The 17,809-nt window shown below is 32.5% G+C and overlaps 1 protein-coding gene across 1 annotated transcript in view; it reads right to left on the bottom strand.

The window, feature by feature from the left end:
* Window positions 1-17,809, bottom strand: part of LOC124360882 (protein DEK-like) — a 37,883-nt gene that overhangs the window by 13,382 nt on the left and 6,692 nt on the right. The window contains exons 2-7 of the mRNA XM_046814862.1: window positions 15,247-15,502; window positions 9,832-10,001; window positions 7,340-7,506; window positions 6,205-6,387; window positions 5,234-5,423; window positions 4,276-4,488 (exon numbers count right to left, since the gene is read on the bottom strand). Of these exons, the coding sequence (XP_046670818.1) occupies window positions 4,276-4,488; window positions 5,234-5,423; window positions 6,205-6,387; window positions 7,340-7,506; window positions 9,832-10,001; window positions 15,247-15,502 (1,179 nt within the window). The remainder of the gene's footprint in view (window positions 1-4,275; window positions 4,489-5,233; window positions 5,424-6,204; window positions 6,388-7,339; window positions 7,507-9,831; window positions 10,002-15,246; window positions 15,503-17,809) is intronic.

Below are 17,809 nucleotides of genomic sequence, written 5' to 3'. Positions count from 1 at the left end.
ATTTAAAAAGAATTCAAATGCTAAATTTACATCACTAACAAGATACAAAGGAGTCCAGTCTGTGACATTTTTTAAACTTTCAGTAAGGCTAAACAATCGTTCCCTTGAAAGAAATCGTGTTGTTGATTGTATGTCATTACTTTGTTTTGACCTAACTTTATAAGTCAAACTTAACCAAGACCCCAGCATGGTCTGATACTATATCCTGGTTAATGAGAGAACAACAATATAGCTCCTGTTTGAAATTTGTATAGACATTATCATGACATGAATAGTTTCTGGTTGGCTGCTCATTCACATAATATAGGTTAGTAGACCTAAGAATATTAAAAAAATACTGTACATAGGGCCTATTTGGTTTTAAAATATCAACATTTACCATAAAGCAAAATGTGTGTGTGGTCTATCCATTAAATCCAATATTAGCGTTCTAAATTGTTTATAAAATTATTAAAATCTGAGTCTGGAGTTCTATATACATTTAATTAAAATTATAGCAGATGCTTCACATAAATAATTAATACTATACTTAGATACATTTATACTTTTAAATTTCAAGCTACAATTTACCATTATTGATGAGCCTCCCCGACCTACTGGTTTGAAACTGAAACTAGATGCCACAATAAAACCTTCTGAGACATACAGAGTAATTTCGTCCTCATTTATCCAGTGCTCATTAATACACAGACATCAATATTATTAATATTCAAAATGACTTCTAGTTGCCCTACTTTGTTTCTTATTGACTGTATGTTTATAGTCATTTAGCTTACTTCTACACTTAAATTCTAAAGAGGATGTTACACCTAAGGCAGAAGTCCGTTTCCCGATGATGTAGCAGAGTCAGTTGCAGGTGTGGTTATATGCAAAAATGTTGGAAACACAATCCCAGCTGCGACTGGCACCCCCTCAGCACTTACAAGAGGGTTTGGATGGTGATGCTGCAGCCCTCTCGTCCGCAGGTGTAGAAGGGCGAGTGAGTGGTGATATGGTCTCTGCCACAGCCGGCACCCCCTCAGTTCTCACTAAATCGCCTTGTGGCTGCGATGGTGATGTAGTTCCATCATTCATGTGGTTTACAGCAGTACAAATTTGCTCCGCAAGCCATCTCTTTCCTCTATTATTAAGGTGTAGTCCATGATGATTGTGCAGGTGTCTTTCCGCTTTGCTTACCTCAACCAACATCACATTTTTATAAGAGTTACACAGTTCCTTAATTGATAAGTTACATTTTCTTTGCAACTCATTCACACATGACCACTGAGGAAGATCAAATATATTTGGCAAATCTACCAGAATTATGTTGTTGTTCCTAACCTTCTGAATTGTCTCTGTTATACCAGTTATAGCTTCATTTCTTGAGATGTCATTTGTGCCACAGAAAATTACTAATACATCATCTTTACTTTTGAATTCATTTGAAATATTACTAGAGTCCAGTATGTCTTTTGTTCGACCACCAGGTCTCACAAACCCCACTGCTGAATAAGTGTTTTGGTTCTTGTTAATGTGCCAAGACAGGCCACTCCCATGGCTGTCAGCACAGATCAACAGTGTATCTTTATTTTTATTGTCACAAGTATTGTGGCAGTGAACTTGTTTGGCTTTCAAGCCACTGTGATTTGCCTGATGGACTTTTGATTTAGCGGTATTAATATTGATAGATGAGATGATACATTCATTTTCATCAGACACCTCTTCTGTAGAAACATCAGAAAGTACCTCAAACGGATTAATTGAGAAGAACTTTGGACCTGAGTTATGATAGTTATTTGGTTTAACGGAATGACGAGATGGCACTTTCAGCCACTTTTCAACATCAAAAGTGGGTTGTTGTACACCATTTAAGGGAGGGAAATAATCCAAGCAGTTGGGATCCCTTGTTCTTTTACGTATAGTGTCTGGTTTATTGGGTTTTTCTCTTTCCAAGATCCCAATTATACTCTCTAGAGACCGTATTGTATCAAGCATTTTTGTAATTTCCTCTTTAAGAATTAAACATCTATCACATGATCTATTTGTATAGTTATGTACATATTCACTTGCTTTGTTTTCTTCTTCTACCTCTGAGATAAGCTTTTCTTTTGCCTCTTTTTCATATCTGAGTTTGTTCTCCAATACTTTCTATTTTCTTCAATAATTCCTGTTCTTTTTCAACTGATTCTTTCTTTAATAATTCATAGTCTTCTTCATTTTGTTTTACTTTGTCTTCAAGTTCCAGTATATAAAACGAACTTTTGTGTTTTGCCAAGTGTAGTTCAAATTGACAAAGTGACAGTGGTGGTCAAATTAACCAATGTAAACAAGCATGTAAACAAAGCAGAATAACCTGACTGATCTTGACCTGTCACTACAGGTGGCTCATCAACCAGTCAGGTCTACAGCTGATTGAAAATCCAGGCTATCCCTATCTAGTGTCTGTCACTACAAGAGTCAATGGAATGCTCACTTCCTGTCACTGTTATATTCAACTTTTATATAGTTAGTTTATATATTATAACATAAACATTAAATTATATACATAGCACATCCACCACATCACTTCTTGTCACAAATGTCCAAAGCACACAGAAATGTTTCATTCAGAAAAACTTTTTCTGAATTTCAAAATTCAATTAAAAAAATTCATATTTTTATTATTTTGTTAAACAGATGCTTTTCAAAAATACAAAAATAAACAAACATGATTGATTACAACATTATAGTAAGTCCTTTACTAAAATATAAAAAAGAAATTAAAAACTTTTTACTGTACACATTCACTGTAGCCAATCATTGTCTAGTAAAATAGCCATCTAACAGGTGTCTTAAAAGCCCTCTTCCCCTCTCCCCCCAATAACTTTGTTATGAAAAGAAAGTAGTGATTTATTTTGGGGGTTGTTTATATGACCAACTGATGATTTTTTTGTGTATGAAAAGTTTTGACTCCCCTCTCCCAAAAGGGGGCATTTTGAGGGTTAAGTCAAAATTTTTGAACAGGAACCCCTGCCATTTTGAAGGTACTGTAAAAAGAAGCAGAATGGTGCAAACTAAAGGTCTCTAACATTACTCTGTCAAATTTGATGGCCAATTAAAGTTATTTTAAGGCAGATAAAACATTCACTCACTAGTTATTTAGAGAACTTATAACATGGAATCATAAAACAAGTTATTACAAGAACCAACAACCAAACCAGTTACTGTGTCAAAGTGAACTGAATGTGTCTCACATACTAACTGGTAACCAATAAGAGATGACATGGAAAAACCAGCTATTGGTATTCCCGGGACCTCCTAATGGGTTTCAGTCAGACAAAACAAAACCTAATAAATGCTATGTTAATCATGGTTATTGATCTAAGTTCTCAAAATAACTAGTGAGTGAATGTTTTATCTTACTGTAGGTGGGAGGGAGTAAAAAATGTTCATACATAAAAAAGTTGGTCATATAAACATCTTCTAAAGTAAATCACTCCATCTCTATTCATAACAAAATTAATACGGGAGTGGGTCACTTAGGTATATTTTACACTTATTTGTCAGTATAGGTTACCAAAACAAAAAGTACATGCCTACATTGTTGATGAGGTAAGGTAGAGCAATTTTCACCTAACTCCGATAAATACCAGATGTAATGCACTTGTAATGACTCATACAACTTTTTTGGTTTTATAAAATATATTTGTAATAGAATTGAAGAAACCGTGTATTTCTGTAGTGCTAGTCACCTTGATAGGATAAATCACTCAGTAAAATATTGAGCAATTTACTATTAGCTAGACAGTTAAGTTAAATATACATACATGTAAATATACACAAATCTGGCACTGAGATCATCATCATAAACAAAAATACCATTCGAAATCAGATTGTTTAGTAAGGAAACTTATTATGAACTCTTTTATTCATTGTTCTTTTTGAATAAATAAACCTTGTAGGAATACTCTGTAAAAACACCACAACACCACCAAAGAAAGAACGTAAACAAAATCATAGACAACCAGAGTCGTTTATTTTGATTAATCAAAACTTTCTAAATTACAAACTTTTATGGTTACCCTAACACTTGAGTAATGAAATTAAAACAAAGAGAATGGGAGCAGCTCTACAGTTTCTTGACCATCACCACAAGGAAGGTGAAACATGTTTTAAACAAAATATTTAAGTCATAATAGATCTACAAGGTTGCGGTAACTCTCACCGCTATGTAGTTAAAGTAAATAATTTACTGATTCCATAGATATACTAAGAATGTATTTGAATTGAAGGATAAAATGCAATGTCGATACTTACAGTGGGTGGAGTTTTAGTTTTCTTGGCTAGCGGTTCATCACTTTCACTTTCATTGTCTTCATCTCCATCTTTCTCTACCTCTGGTTTCTTCTCTGCAGCTTTCTTAGCTGCACCTCTCTTCTTGGGTGGAGCCTTCTTATCTGTTGATTCTGCAGCCTTTTTTCCTTTCTTACCACCTTTTTTTGGTTTCTCATCTTTTTCTTCCTTATCCTCCTACGGTTAAGAGTATAAAATAAATAACATGAATGCTCACAGGTACTAATATTATTGACTGTCATATGTACTACTAGTAGAGCTTTAACAACAGAATACTTCAGATGTACATTAACAATGCATCTGGCAAAAACCTGATATTGGACGTTTCAGTTGTATTCTAGATGGCAGCACCTGATACACAACACACAGTCTACGTTATCTGGTCTTAAAAATATACTAAAAACATAACAGTAATGATACCAATAGAGATAGAAATGTCTAATTTACTTAAACAATAAACTTTTTGATCATTGTCATGTTCCGTTACACATCTACAGGTTTTGTAATATCAAAAATATCTCTTACGTTTTTGCATACTGTACCAGCTGGACACACTGCGATGAATCACCTGGTTTTATTCTATCAATCATATGTTGCTTCTTTTTTATGAGTAGTATTTGTAAGCTTTGTGTTGTGAACATGTTTTTTGGAGAGCAATTGGTTTACTAAAATAAGATTGAAACGTTTGCCATCACTCTGGTGATATTTGAAAACTTAAGATTTTTTATAGTAACATTTATTTTGTATCATTATAAGCTAAAAATTATTACAAAGAAAAAAAAAATAGTTACAAGACTGAATAATTAAAAGTGAAGATTGAAGTTTCACTTTTTTTGGCAAGTCTATTTTCACAGTCTGTTTTTATTTTATTTGACCATATTTCGTGAATAATTAAACCCTTAAAAAACAATATTATTGGTACCTCTTCATCAGGAGCTGAATCTTCAGTGGTTTGTGGTTCATCTTTCTTTTTGTCATTCTGCTTCACTTCCTCAGCTTCTTCCTCAGACCCTTCTTTTTCGTCTTCCGATTCTTTTCCGGATTCATCAGAACCATCATCCTTCTTTTTAGATTTGGTTGATACCTTTTTCCTGGAGTCAAATTTTTCTTCACTAAACATAGAAAATATCAAAATGACAAGATGACCATTCTGGATAGTCTGTCATTAGATCTATGCTTTTAAGGTATTATAATTATAGGGTATATTAATGTAAAAATGAGATTTGTAAGCTTCTCATAGTGACAACTTACCTTTTATTCTTATTAGATTGTAATTCATTTGCAACTACTTCATTCTTTCTAGTTATTAATGTATTTAAAGTATTGTGTAAAAATATAATTAGCAGTAAGTGTTAAACTATGTTTCTAAACCGATTTGTTTAATTTGTAATTAAATTAGAGCCTTATCTTTTATAAAACAAAACCTGGATAATGTACTACCAGCAGAATATACACCAACACAATGCTTTACATATTACATTAATTAATTTTATAATCTTAACCACAGATTTTTATCAAACAAATTTCAATATCTTTGGGTTGTATAGTAATATAATGCTGATATCACTTCTACATTAAGATAACATAAGAAATAAACATTAGTTTTTAAAGTCGTCTTTATATACAACTTATTCATTTATTTATTGCTGAGCTTACAATATTACTTACACCCAGTTGTTTATATTCAAGAATATACAGAGACATACAAATAATACTGTACAAATAAATGTACGATATGGTTCTAACTGGTTATATTTCTAACTACAAAATAATATAAATTGGAAGTAAAGTATTATTTATATATCTGTGAACTATTCTTGAATAAGGGTAAACATTGCAATTGGTGAAATTATTATGTTTTAAATTAAGAAAATTTAATAGTTATTAATTTACCCTTCATCGTAGTTCTTGGATAAAGCCCCTTTCCTTTTAGTACGCCCCTCTCCGGGTAATGTCTTTCCAGAGTCAACAGGACATGTCAGAAAACTCAGTATCCTGGCCAAGATATCATCTTTGGTGCCTGCTTTGTCAATGTCTATGATATTACAGATGTTTTTCAGATGTGCAACAGTAACCCTGCAAACCACAACATTGCAATAAATGGTAAATATGTGACCAATGGAATATGTTAAATTTAAGAATCGTTGAGACAAAAAGCAACAAAATGGGCATCATGTACAAAAAATTCCAGATAAGAATTAGTTTTTTTGCAATAAATTAAACATATGTTTCTAGATAGGTAGATTTTGATTTTACATTCGTGAAAATAAATTGACAAAAATATTTCTCAGTAACATTAATTGTTGATTACTACAGTGCGATAAAATAAGAATGAACATGGTGAAGTTATCTTGGATTAAAAATTGGCAGCACAAATAAAAAGTAACATACAATATTTTTAGGTTTGTTTGGGTTAAGTGTTTCAGACAACAGTTTTGCAGGAAGTGGCAAATACGGATTATTGGTAAAAATATTAAGTTATCTAATAAGTACAGCATGTTTTACTAGTTTTCAAGAAACATATATAGAAAATAAACAGACTATTATACATGATTAGAATTTGGATTGTTTCACATAAAGAAAATAATTACAAATAAATAATTCTAGAAATGGAATGGCCAGCAAAATGGACTTATTTAAAAACTTGATTAACTTAATGACTGATAATGGTTTTACTTAAAAAGTAAACAATGTTGTTAGTTGTGAAACTAAACTTTATACATCGCAGTCCTGTCAGTTCAGTAGCAAGAAGCAACTAAAATGAATATCCTTTCCACAAACCATATTAATGTATGTGTATGTGTGTGTGCGTGCGCATGCGCACACATATGTAAATAAACTTTGGAACTGGGAAAGGTCTTGTGCTCAGGGGGTCATTCATTTTTTAAGTTAAGTAGAAATTTCCAACAAGTGTTATAAGGAGAACAATTATTGTATACAAAATCTAGTTAAAATACTGTTGTGGAGATAGTAAATCATCCAAACATTTAATACTGCAATTATTTATTAACTATCCATTTCTACTTACTTTTTAAAATTCTTTTCAATGGTCACTTTTTTCTTCTCATAATCATCAGAAGCTTCCTCAAACTCAAAGCCATTGAATTTTCTTATATTCTTCTGCAGAGTGGCAACTTTTCCCTGTTTTCCAAAACATAGTCTATGGAGCAATTTTAGATCGTCAACCTTAGCTCTCTGGAACATAAAATAGATTTCTTTAAATCTCAGTGGGATGAGATAAAAATTTTAACAACAGTTAAAATAGATACTTCTCTAAGGAGAGGATATTTTAAGCGTTAAAGTAAAAAACCAGTGAACATGGTTGTGCAAATATTTTTTACGATCTGACACTTCCATACTTCAGTTTTAAAATATCTTCTTGATAATGTATTTACCCTATCCACTTCAAATAGCAGACACAAGCCTCCCCCCTCCCTTCATTCAAGGTTACAATTGAGTGCTTGAGGCTGTGAGTACTATCTGGTGGGATGTTTCATATGATCCCAACAAGAGGTGATTCCTATCTTCTTACCACTCCAGAAGGCGCACTAAAGACCTTTTGGATTAAGTGCTCACAATTGTCCAGTTTTATTGCCTTGAACAAACTAAAACTAAATGCAAAGAATGCTAAAATATTCGTTGTTATATAGGTAATAAATAGGAAGCAGCTTCCAAGAACCGTCACAGAAAATACCAAGGTAGATAAGGGGGCCCAGTAAAGCTGACACCTTTTCCTTGTAGGATATCTACAGATAGGAAAATCAGTCCCAAATATTAGATAGCAGGAAGATGTACTTCTCAACGTGAAGAGTTTTTGAACAAGTGGAAAAATGAAACTGGAATAGGTCAGAATACATAGACTTACATGGATTTAAAATTGTTTAAATATGATTGGCCAAATGACACAATTGCTTTAGATTACTAAACCACCAAGGCACACACAAATTGAATTTGGTGTTATTTGGGGTAGTTCTCTAGTGAAAATGCCAAACTGTATTAAAGCACTCAACACAAACCAACATCTAGGGTGGCAGTAAAATACAGAGTAATTATAATAATAACCACAATTAAGTCCACTGACAACATAACCAAACACATACCTACAAGGTGGTGGAACATTGCAGTTTTATCACAGCAGCTGATGTCAAGGTATAAATTACAAAAAAAAAGAAATGTATACCAAATGTTACCTTATAAACAAAAATTTCCCATGGACCCCGTAATAGTTTATATTGTACTAGCTGTTACCCGCGGCTACGCACACAATCTTTAGAAAGTCCTTATATTACTTAGTAAAAGCAATTATGCGCGATTAGCCACGGGTAACAGCTAGGTCGTCAATACATTCGTAGTATTTTATAACGAAAACTCTTGATTTTCAATAAAATACCAATTACAACCAGATACCCACGGCTTCGCACGCGATTTCCTGCAGAAAAATTGGGACATATGAGGCATATTTCTTTTGAACGTCCTTATTACCCTTCTGAGATAAATAGTCACTGAAAGATACTCCAAGCTCATGAACTATTTAAGATTTAAATTTTAAAACAGTCTCAATATGCACTTGTGAAATAACTGGAATTTTTCTCTAATATTCTATGATTTTTGTATACAATTGAACTATATTAGCCCAGCGTGGACAGGAGTCAAAAATCAAATTCATTTGCACACATACGATGTAATAAATGATGGCGCTCAATGTAATTTTGAAACGAAAATAGGCATATATTAGGTACATATTATTACAGTCTAATGATTATGAGCTCCAGATGTTAAACGAAATTGCGTATGGTTTTTATTTTATTGAAACAAAATTTGCTGATTCTCTTAAGCTAACTTTATGCTTTCAAACTATAAATGTAAAGAAATTTAAAATCGTAATTAAATTATATAAACATATTTGTTTGTCGCATTATATATGTTTACAAAGAACAGCTGATTAAATTTGAACAGGCTCTTTCACTTAATAACATATGTTTGCTGCAATGCATTTCTTACGGGTATTTCCGTAACTTTTAGAGACCAGTGGGGCGGAATCCTGAATCGGGAACGGAAGTATCCTATGTCCTTTTTCCAGTCCTTAGCTACCTCCCTACCAATTTTCAGCCAAATCGGTTCAGCCGTTCTTGAGTTATAAATAGTGTAACTAACACGTCTTTCTTATATATATATAGATTTTTTTAAAAGGAGAAATAAGCTCATTATTTACACATGATTACTAATTATTTCATAGATGATTGACATTCTTGGAGAATCTGAAATAGTATTCTAATTTAGAAACCTGTAGCAATTCAGTTTTTGACCACATCTGATAGATTCAAGTATTTTAATCTTTTATCACTATATATACTGTATATATATATATATATATATATATATATATATATATATATACTTCTCCTATAAGAAAATATCCATCTACCCTAATAGGATTCACTGTACAATTGACAAGAATATAATCAGGCATGACATAACAAATAATTTTTGGCTATGAATTATTTTAAAAATATGCATTACCTGAATACCAAGCTCAACTCTAGGAATTTCACCAAGAGCTTTTCCTTTGCCTTCAGGTATTTGAACTGCTTTTTGTTCTTCTTTATGTTCTATTGGCTGATGAAACCTTTGGGTCTCTTTCCGTTTGCGACTACCGGTCACCTCAAGGGGTTGATCCAACAATGGCACGGCTGCAATCAGATTAGACACATAACATACACACTAACACTGTTGGATAGTACAAATCATAAATCTCCAAGGACAAATCTCAAGGCTAGTAAAACAAAACATTTGCCTTAACCTATTGGTGTCATATCACAGTATAATTCAATAATGGCTAAATTCTACACCACGGAACCCTTTAATACAAATTTATAATTAGGTTGTATCAAATATATATAGCCCATACATAACATAACACGTTCAAACCTAATCAATACTTTAGAAGATGTGGGTGTGACTCAAAACCCAAGACTCTGATATTGAAGCCATAGATAATTTCAATTGTTCTGCACTTATTAATTTCTAAGAGTTATATTAACCTTTCTCAATTTATTTAAAAATGATTAATTACTTTGAATTGTTATCTCATCATGTATTAAATCAAGTATCTCTCTATTTATTAATAAATTTCTATCATTTCTTCCAAACATATTGATTCTTTTCTTAACAAAAAAAAAGGTTATGTGGTTATATGGACAATTCCTAGCAGATAAATTGTTACAGAAAAACAAATATGAACTTGAGAGAAATTTATCATATGGCATAAAATGCAATAATAGATGCATATCAAACAACATTATGGTCTTAGAAACAACTATAAGCTTTATATACGAGGTCTGTTAAAAAAATATCGGGACAAAAAATTAAGTGTGTGTCCCAATGTTGAATGCGGCTTATGGAAAAGCTACGTTGGACCGAAACAAGTTCTCAAAGGGCTGAGAAGATGTGAATGACGAACAGCGTGCCGGACGCCTGAGCACGTAAAGAACAGACGAAAACATTGATAAAATGAAGAAAATAGTGTTAGACAAACCTCGAATCACCGTTATTTCCTATGATTCTCTGTTGGTATCGGAATCAAGTGAAAAAAGCTGCGGTTTCAAATATAGGGATTGATCCATCTGTAGTAAAAATTTCAGGAATATAAAACTTTATGTGTTTCCTGGAGCCCGTTCACGAGTATAGAGCAGAACCATTCATAGTTGCCCTCATTGGTGACAAGAATGGCAGCGTTTAGTTTGGCAAGTAAAGTTGCGAGAGAATTTGTGCAACTGTTACATAATGTGAACAAGATAAGCAATTTTACTGGCAAGTATTTGCTGCGGGTGTAATGCTGGTTGTTGCGGGAATCAATTTGAATTCTGTTCACACACAGCAGTGATATCTCTGCAATGTTTATTATAATTGAAATTTTAATGGATGACACTGCTCTCCAGTTCTTGTAAACAACTGTTCAACATTAGTTGTGGCAGTAGTTCTTGTGCCCAGTTAGACACGCGATTACTACTGTCGCAAACAAAATGTGTGCAATTTTTTGCCAGTGTAAACGCAACCAGTTCAGTCGAGGTTTGGATGTGACCGCGATATCAAAACATAACATCACTTTCTTTCTTTTCTACGTAATCTGACGCCCAATCGGAACATTTTTGTAAGTAAGCAATTGTTCATAAACCTAATGAGGCCCAAGTTGTGATGAGTGTAGAGCGGCCGTTTGTATTGCACATTCGGAGAACAATACTCAACACTGGCTGCGATAGACATGAGCAGAATGGCAATAACATACTATGCCGCTGATCCGCCGCCTATTCAGACATTAAATGTTTCTCCTGCTGCTCAGCCCTCAGCTCATTCTGTCATTGCTGTGCATCATATAGACTCAAACAACATCTCGGAATTACTTATTGTCGAAGCAAACTCCTTTATTTTCTTCTCTAAAAGGTGTCTTATACGGTATGGTAAAATTCAACTGACATTCTGATGTACTCAATAAACTGGGTTCCATTTTAGTACTGCGTAATCTATCTAACAAACATCTTTTCAAAATGCTATTTTTTACTCAAGAATAAGAGTTGGACAATTTCGTTTGGAGGCTCATTTTGGTGACTGGATAAAAGACTGATTGTATTGCGAATCCGTATTTGGGGTCATGTTGCAACACAGGGATTGAACTAACCAAGATAAACTCCACTACACTAGTGAAGGCAACCGGTATCAGATAAGGCTTGTGAACTATATCAATCTTCATCACAGTTTCTTGGACCTCGTTATGTAAAATACAATTCAAAGAGGACTCAAATTATTCTTGATTTTCAAGTTCTTGGAAAGGGAAAAATTGTTTTGAGATTTTCCTGGTTCAAAGGAGATTCCCAGCTTATTCTCGATTTTTTTTTCGACCCGTTAAATTCCTGACATTCTCCCGGTTGGGTGGCCTTCCTGCCTTAGAATTAAAAACAAAAGAAAGTTAATAACAATAAAAGTTACTTGAAATTACTTGACAATTTTTAAAGTGTCAATTTTTATTATTTTATAACATAGCCAATATAAAAATCTTGCACTTTTTCGAAAGGCTGCCATTTTTAAACCTTTTATTTGTTGATAATTGATAATGAACCTATCCAAGCTATGTTTAAAGTACTAGTTTAGTAATAAGTTTAGTTAGAATAGGGGGGGAAAGTATGGCAATTACTTTGTTCACTTCAATATTTCCACAATAATGCTACTCAAAATTTCATACAGTTGCTATCTGAAAAAGTTATGAAATATAAAAGAACAAACATTATTATAAATTACCTGAGAACTCTACTAATTACACAATGCTAATTAAAATACCAGAAATTGGGTTTTTTTTTTAGTTTTTGAGCCTTATACAACACTTTTTGATGTTTTCATGATAAGTTGATCGAAAACAAAGATTGATACATTAGCACTTGATACCTCAAACTGGAATTAGTAACAATATTTATTAAAAGTAAAAGTTCAATTGGGTATTTACAACTTTTTACATTGCTATTGTCTTTCCTATTTCTTAAAATGATTTCTAATGGTTTTTATTACAAAAAACATTTGTACTATTTTAATAAATGCTGAAATATTGTATAAGAGTTTATAATATTTCATTACAGTTTATTGTACTTGTACGTAGTGAAATACTAGAATCTAAATACTGTTTAGGTTATTACAGGTGGCTTTAATTTACCTATAATAAAGTTTCAAGTACTACATAAAATGCTAAAGTTTTGTTATTGGAAAATAGCTTGCTATTATAGTAAGAATAGGACTAATAATACTAATTTAAGTACATGTGATGTATGAAAAAAGGCAACAAAATAAATTCAATAAAAAGGAGCATTTTTTACTTGTTTACAATTAAGCTTGATAGAAGAACATGGCTAGTTTTTAAATACATTTTTCAGAATAGATGCTAATTTAGTATTTTTAATTGTTTGATAATTTTTGTCTTTATTTAATTGAACCACTGTTCTGAAAACCATCAGCAATGTGTCACAAACTGTACTTTAACCCTTTCAGGGCCAGGACCAAATATGGGATGTTGCAACATTTTTTCATATCTCATATCCCCTTGTGACTAGTGAAAAGTGCCAGGCTAAAATTGGCGATTTTGCAGTCTCTTAGATTAAAATTTATAATTTTTCATAAAAATTAGAGAATGACCTAAAAGTTGCACAAATTACTCGTATAGATATATACTATCAACAAAAATATATATAGATGTAGTTTTAAGTAATTTAAATTTTTTTAAATAATGTTTTAATAGATTACATAAACATTTCCTATTTTTTTATTTTATTTTTTGCAAATAACTAATAAAGGAAAAATAATTTTACTGTGGGAAGCTATTTTATTATATTGTACATTTGGAAAGGAACAACCATACAAAATTTTGTGTTATTTCTCTCATAAATAAATTTGTTATGACACATTTTGTATAAATACGCATAATTGGACTTCGCAACATTTTATAAGTGTTAAAGCAACTGACTCTTACATGGCAAGAAACTTAAAATAAATATTTACGTTATGGATGTACCGGTAAACAGATGATTGTAGGATCCATAAACAGTTTCAATACAGTTAAAAATGCATAGACCTCCAAAATAAAAATGATATTCATATTAATTATCTACAAATATACCAGGGAATAAAATAACATAAAACTTTTATCATTTGACATCATATTTATTTAAGAAAACGACGAATATCAAGGAGACTATATATTGCCACCTGGCGCTTTTCGCGTATATCACCGACGGCAATATTTTGCCGCCTGGCCCAGAAAGGGTTAAGAACCTGCTGTACTACCAGTCATCTTGATTACAGCCCTATAAGAACAATCTTAAATTTCAACCACTTCGATGTTCTAATTTTAGTCATAGCAATATGGGATACCTATGGTTATCATTTAAAAGATATGATTGAAATGAATCCAAACCCTTTATAGTATTTTTTATATCTTTATTCGCTATTTAAAAACCTATCAAATTATTTTTTACTTCATTGTTTAAATATTAAAAAATAAACATTTTACAGAAAGAAGTCAAAGGCATTTTGGATGCATATTAATTGAATTAGGTTTTTAAAATTAAACATTTCCTGTAGTTCTATGACCAAAAGCAAAAGCGTAAAAGTGTTTGAAGCTTAACATTATTCTTATGGAATAAAATTCAAGGTCATTTTATTACAGCCCTCTCAAACCTTTTGTAAACCTGTCTTACCATGAATTAATTTCTTCAACTTTTATCTCTATGTTTGCAAATTGTTCTTAAAAAAAAAAAAAAAAATTATTCTTAAATTTTATATTTAATGGGTTGGATTTAGGTAATTTGATACTATTTTCTAATCTTTTAATCTGCCTTAATTCTAATTTCTGCTAATTTTTTAATAATGTTAAAACAACTCTGAAATACGAGTTTGCGTACTCTTACTTTAGTTTAATTACTCTAAGCCAGGATTTTTAATAAACATTTTAAATTACCCACATATTTATGAACATTGAATACTTATTTACCCTGAAACATAAATACCGGGTATTTTACACCACTAACAACTGTCACATGCTTCCAAAATCAATTTAATTTTTATTGTTTATAAAAAATAAATTTTCATAATAATTCAGGTCCTTAAATATGAGATATAGGTTTAGATTGTTTCATTAGTCAAAATATATTTAAAACAGACTTTTAGCAAACTATTGATGAATACTTTTTGATTGAGTGTTTTGGGAAATTTTTATTGAATCCATCCAGGGAGCTGTCATATGCGGAAAATTAAGGCACCATGATATTACAGTTATAATATTTAATCTAAGCCACCTATGTAACATACAATCTTTTTAGATATCAGGACCTGACACTTTTTGTCGAGCTTTAAGTTTGTAAAATGGGTTTAATTAATGAGTGAAAGTGACAATCTAACCTTTGTGATTTTCAACTCCATTCTCTTCAGCGGAGTCTTCATCTTCTTCCTCGTCTTCCTTCATTTCCTCTTTTTTCTCTTTCTTTTTATCTTCTTTTTTGCTTTCTTTTTCAGCTTGTTCCGTCTTCACTCGCTTTTTAGCAGGTTGTTTTATTTTTGGAGGTTCTGCTTTCTTCTTAGTGGCAGGTTTACTGTTGGTCTTTTCTTCAGTCTCCTCTTCGGATGTACCTGTGTCCTTGGTATCCTCCTCTACAGTCTGCAACAAGCACTCACATTGCTCAGTCATGTAACATGTTACATGAAAATACTGCCATGGTATTATATGAAACCATTTGGAAACCGATCTGATTTTGATCACTAGTTTGTATCCAACTCATAATTTAATAGTAATTTTCATTTAATAACAAAATAAATAAATTAAATGTTACCATCCAGTGGTATAGCTCCCACAAGCGTCATCCCACAGACACTGGTTCATGTTCCTAGGACAGTGCATTAAGTTCCAGCCTCTATGCCAAGAACATCTGCTGTTATTCTTCTTATTGTCACACAGTGACGTCAATGGTCCAACCTCCTTTTTGGTCTAATGAAGAAGGTTACCTGTGTGGGCCCAATGCAGTCGTTCTCTACCTTATTGGTGGAGATGGAGTGGCAATTCGTTGAGCTCATGAGGTAAGTATAGGTGAATATTTAAACCGTGAATACACAATGGAGAGTGTTATTATCTGACAGGAACTCCCATATACAGGTGGCGAGACATTGGAAAAAATCTTTATAATCTGGTACTTGGAAGGAAAGAGTAACAGCAGGAGTTGGGGTTGCTGGTGGTACAACCAGTTCCGACAGCAAAGAAGAAATCCAGGAAGAAGAGTGGAGCTGACAGTGGGGTGGAGATTATTAATCCAAGTTTATTTCCTACTCCCAACTGCAAGGGCTTTGTCCATTCGTTTAAGTGCCTAACTCTGTTTTCAAACACTGTTGTGGCTATTGGTCCTTTAATTTTTAAACAAATGTTTTTATCTCGTAAAATGTTTTTGAATATCCACCTTATCTTGTTTCAAATCCTGCCTCCTATTATTACAAAATAACAAAATCAACTATGGCCTAGACCTACATATCAGATAAATATTACAATATTTATAGTTTGTCCGAATAGTGAGCAACTGCTTTTGTGAAATGCAGGAAAGGATTCTCTCTACAGGTTTCTAGGAGCCAAACCCACATGTTGAAGCCATTTAGACAGATCTCGTAACTTATAAGAAATAACTCACATAATTTCTTCATATTCATCGCCATGTTTGGATTTTCAAAATATTCGTAACTTCTGGCTGTTTATTGTTGACATTAAAAATTACTGTAACTAATAACTTGAGAGAAAGGTATTTTGACAATGGCCAGACCAAAAGAAGGTCATAAGATCCCTCCTGAAGTAATCAAAATGATAAAAAGATTTTATGAGGATGATGAATATAGCATGACACTACCTGATGCCAAAAATCGAGCGAGTGTACACAAAAACGACTGTTGTTATATAATTTAGAAAACTTTACATTGTTTTCAAACAGAAGTATTCCTACTTGAAAATTGGCTTACCTAAATTTTGTAGATATTGGCCCAAATGGTGTGTGTGTATTAGCTGGATCCTCTGGCACTCATGCAGTGCGTGTTTGTGTGATATATCAAAATGTTTATTTGTTAGATTCTGAGCTCAACTTAAATCATAAGGAAACAGTACATCAACTTATGGATAAACTGGTTTGTAACAGAGAAAGAAGAGAGTGTATATTAAGATGCTGCCAAGATTGTCTTAAGGAGAATGAACAATTTAAACACTACATGATAAATATTTTGGAAGATTATGACGATGATGAAGAAATTAAGTTTTCTCAATGGGTGAATGATGACTGTATGAAACTTCAATCACTGAGCCTACCAATTGATGAGTTTGTCTATCTAACTTAATGGTTGAAAAAATAGAAACTGTCATCCGTCACTCTTACATTTCAAAAACCTAAAATTAGTATTTAAAAATCATAAAACCCTAGCTGAGAATGAAGCATTAATATTAATGGACTTTGTGAAAACTACAGCTTTGTTCTACAGAATAAAATCCAACCATACCATTGGAGTCACTGAAGTTGTTCTTTGCACCCAACCGTAGTTAACACGTGAACATCTGAAGGAGCATTAAAAGAAACTACTTTGTGCTTCATTTCAGATTATCTGAACCATGACGTCTCTTTTGTAAATTGTGTACAGCAAAAAATATTGGGATTATACCGACCACACCCAGACATGAATCGTTATTTGATATTTTGCTTCTACTGATTACTAGATTAGCGTAGAACAATATTTCGTCAATATAAAACAAGAATTGTCTTATCGCAAACCCCTCCCCATCCTCAGACAGAGGTCAAAGTCGAGCGGTCTAGTAGATAACGTGATTGCAGAGTCTCGCCGCCTGTTCAGCTGGTGCGTCGCTTTGTTGTACTTCCGTGTTTTAACTTACCCCTACATTTCTCCAAACACAAAAATTCAACAAAAACAAACATTCCCAAACAAA

The sequence above is a fragment of the Homalodisca vitripennis genome, chromosome 1 (genome assembly GCF_021130785.1).
Source record: "Homalodisca vitripennis isolate AUS2020 chromosome 1, UT_GWSS_2.1, whole genome shotgun sequence".
In the NCBI taxonomy this organism is placed as follows: domain Eukaryota; kingdom Metazoa; phylum Arthropoda; class Insecta; order Hemiptera; family Cicadellidae; genus Homalodisca; species Homalodisca vitripennis.
This window is presented reverse-complemented; position numbering and strand designations above follow the sequence as displayed.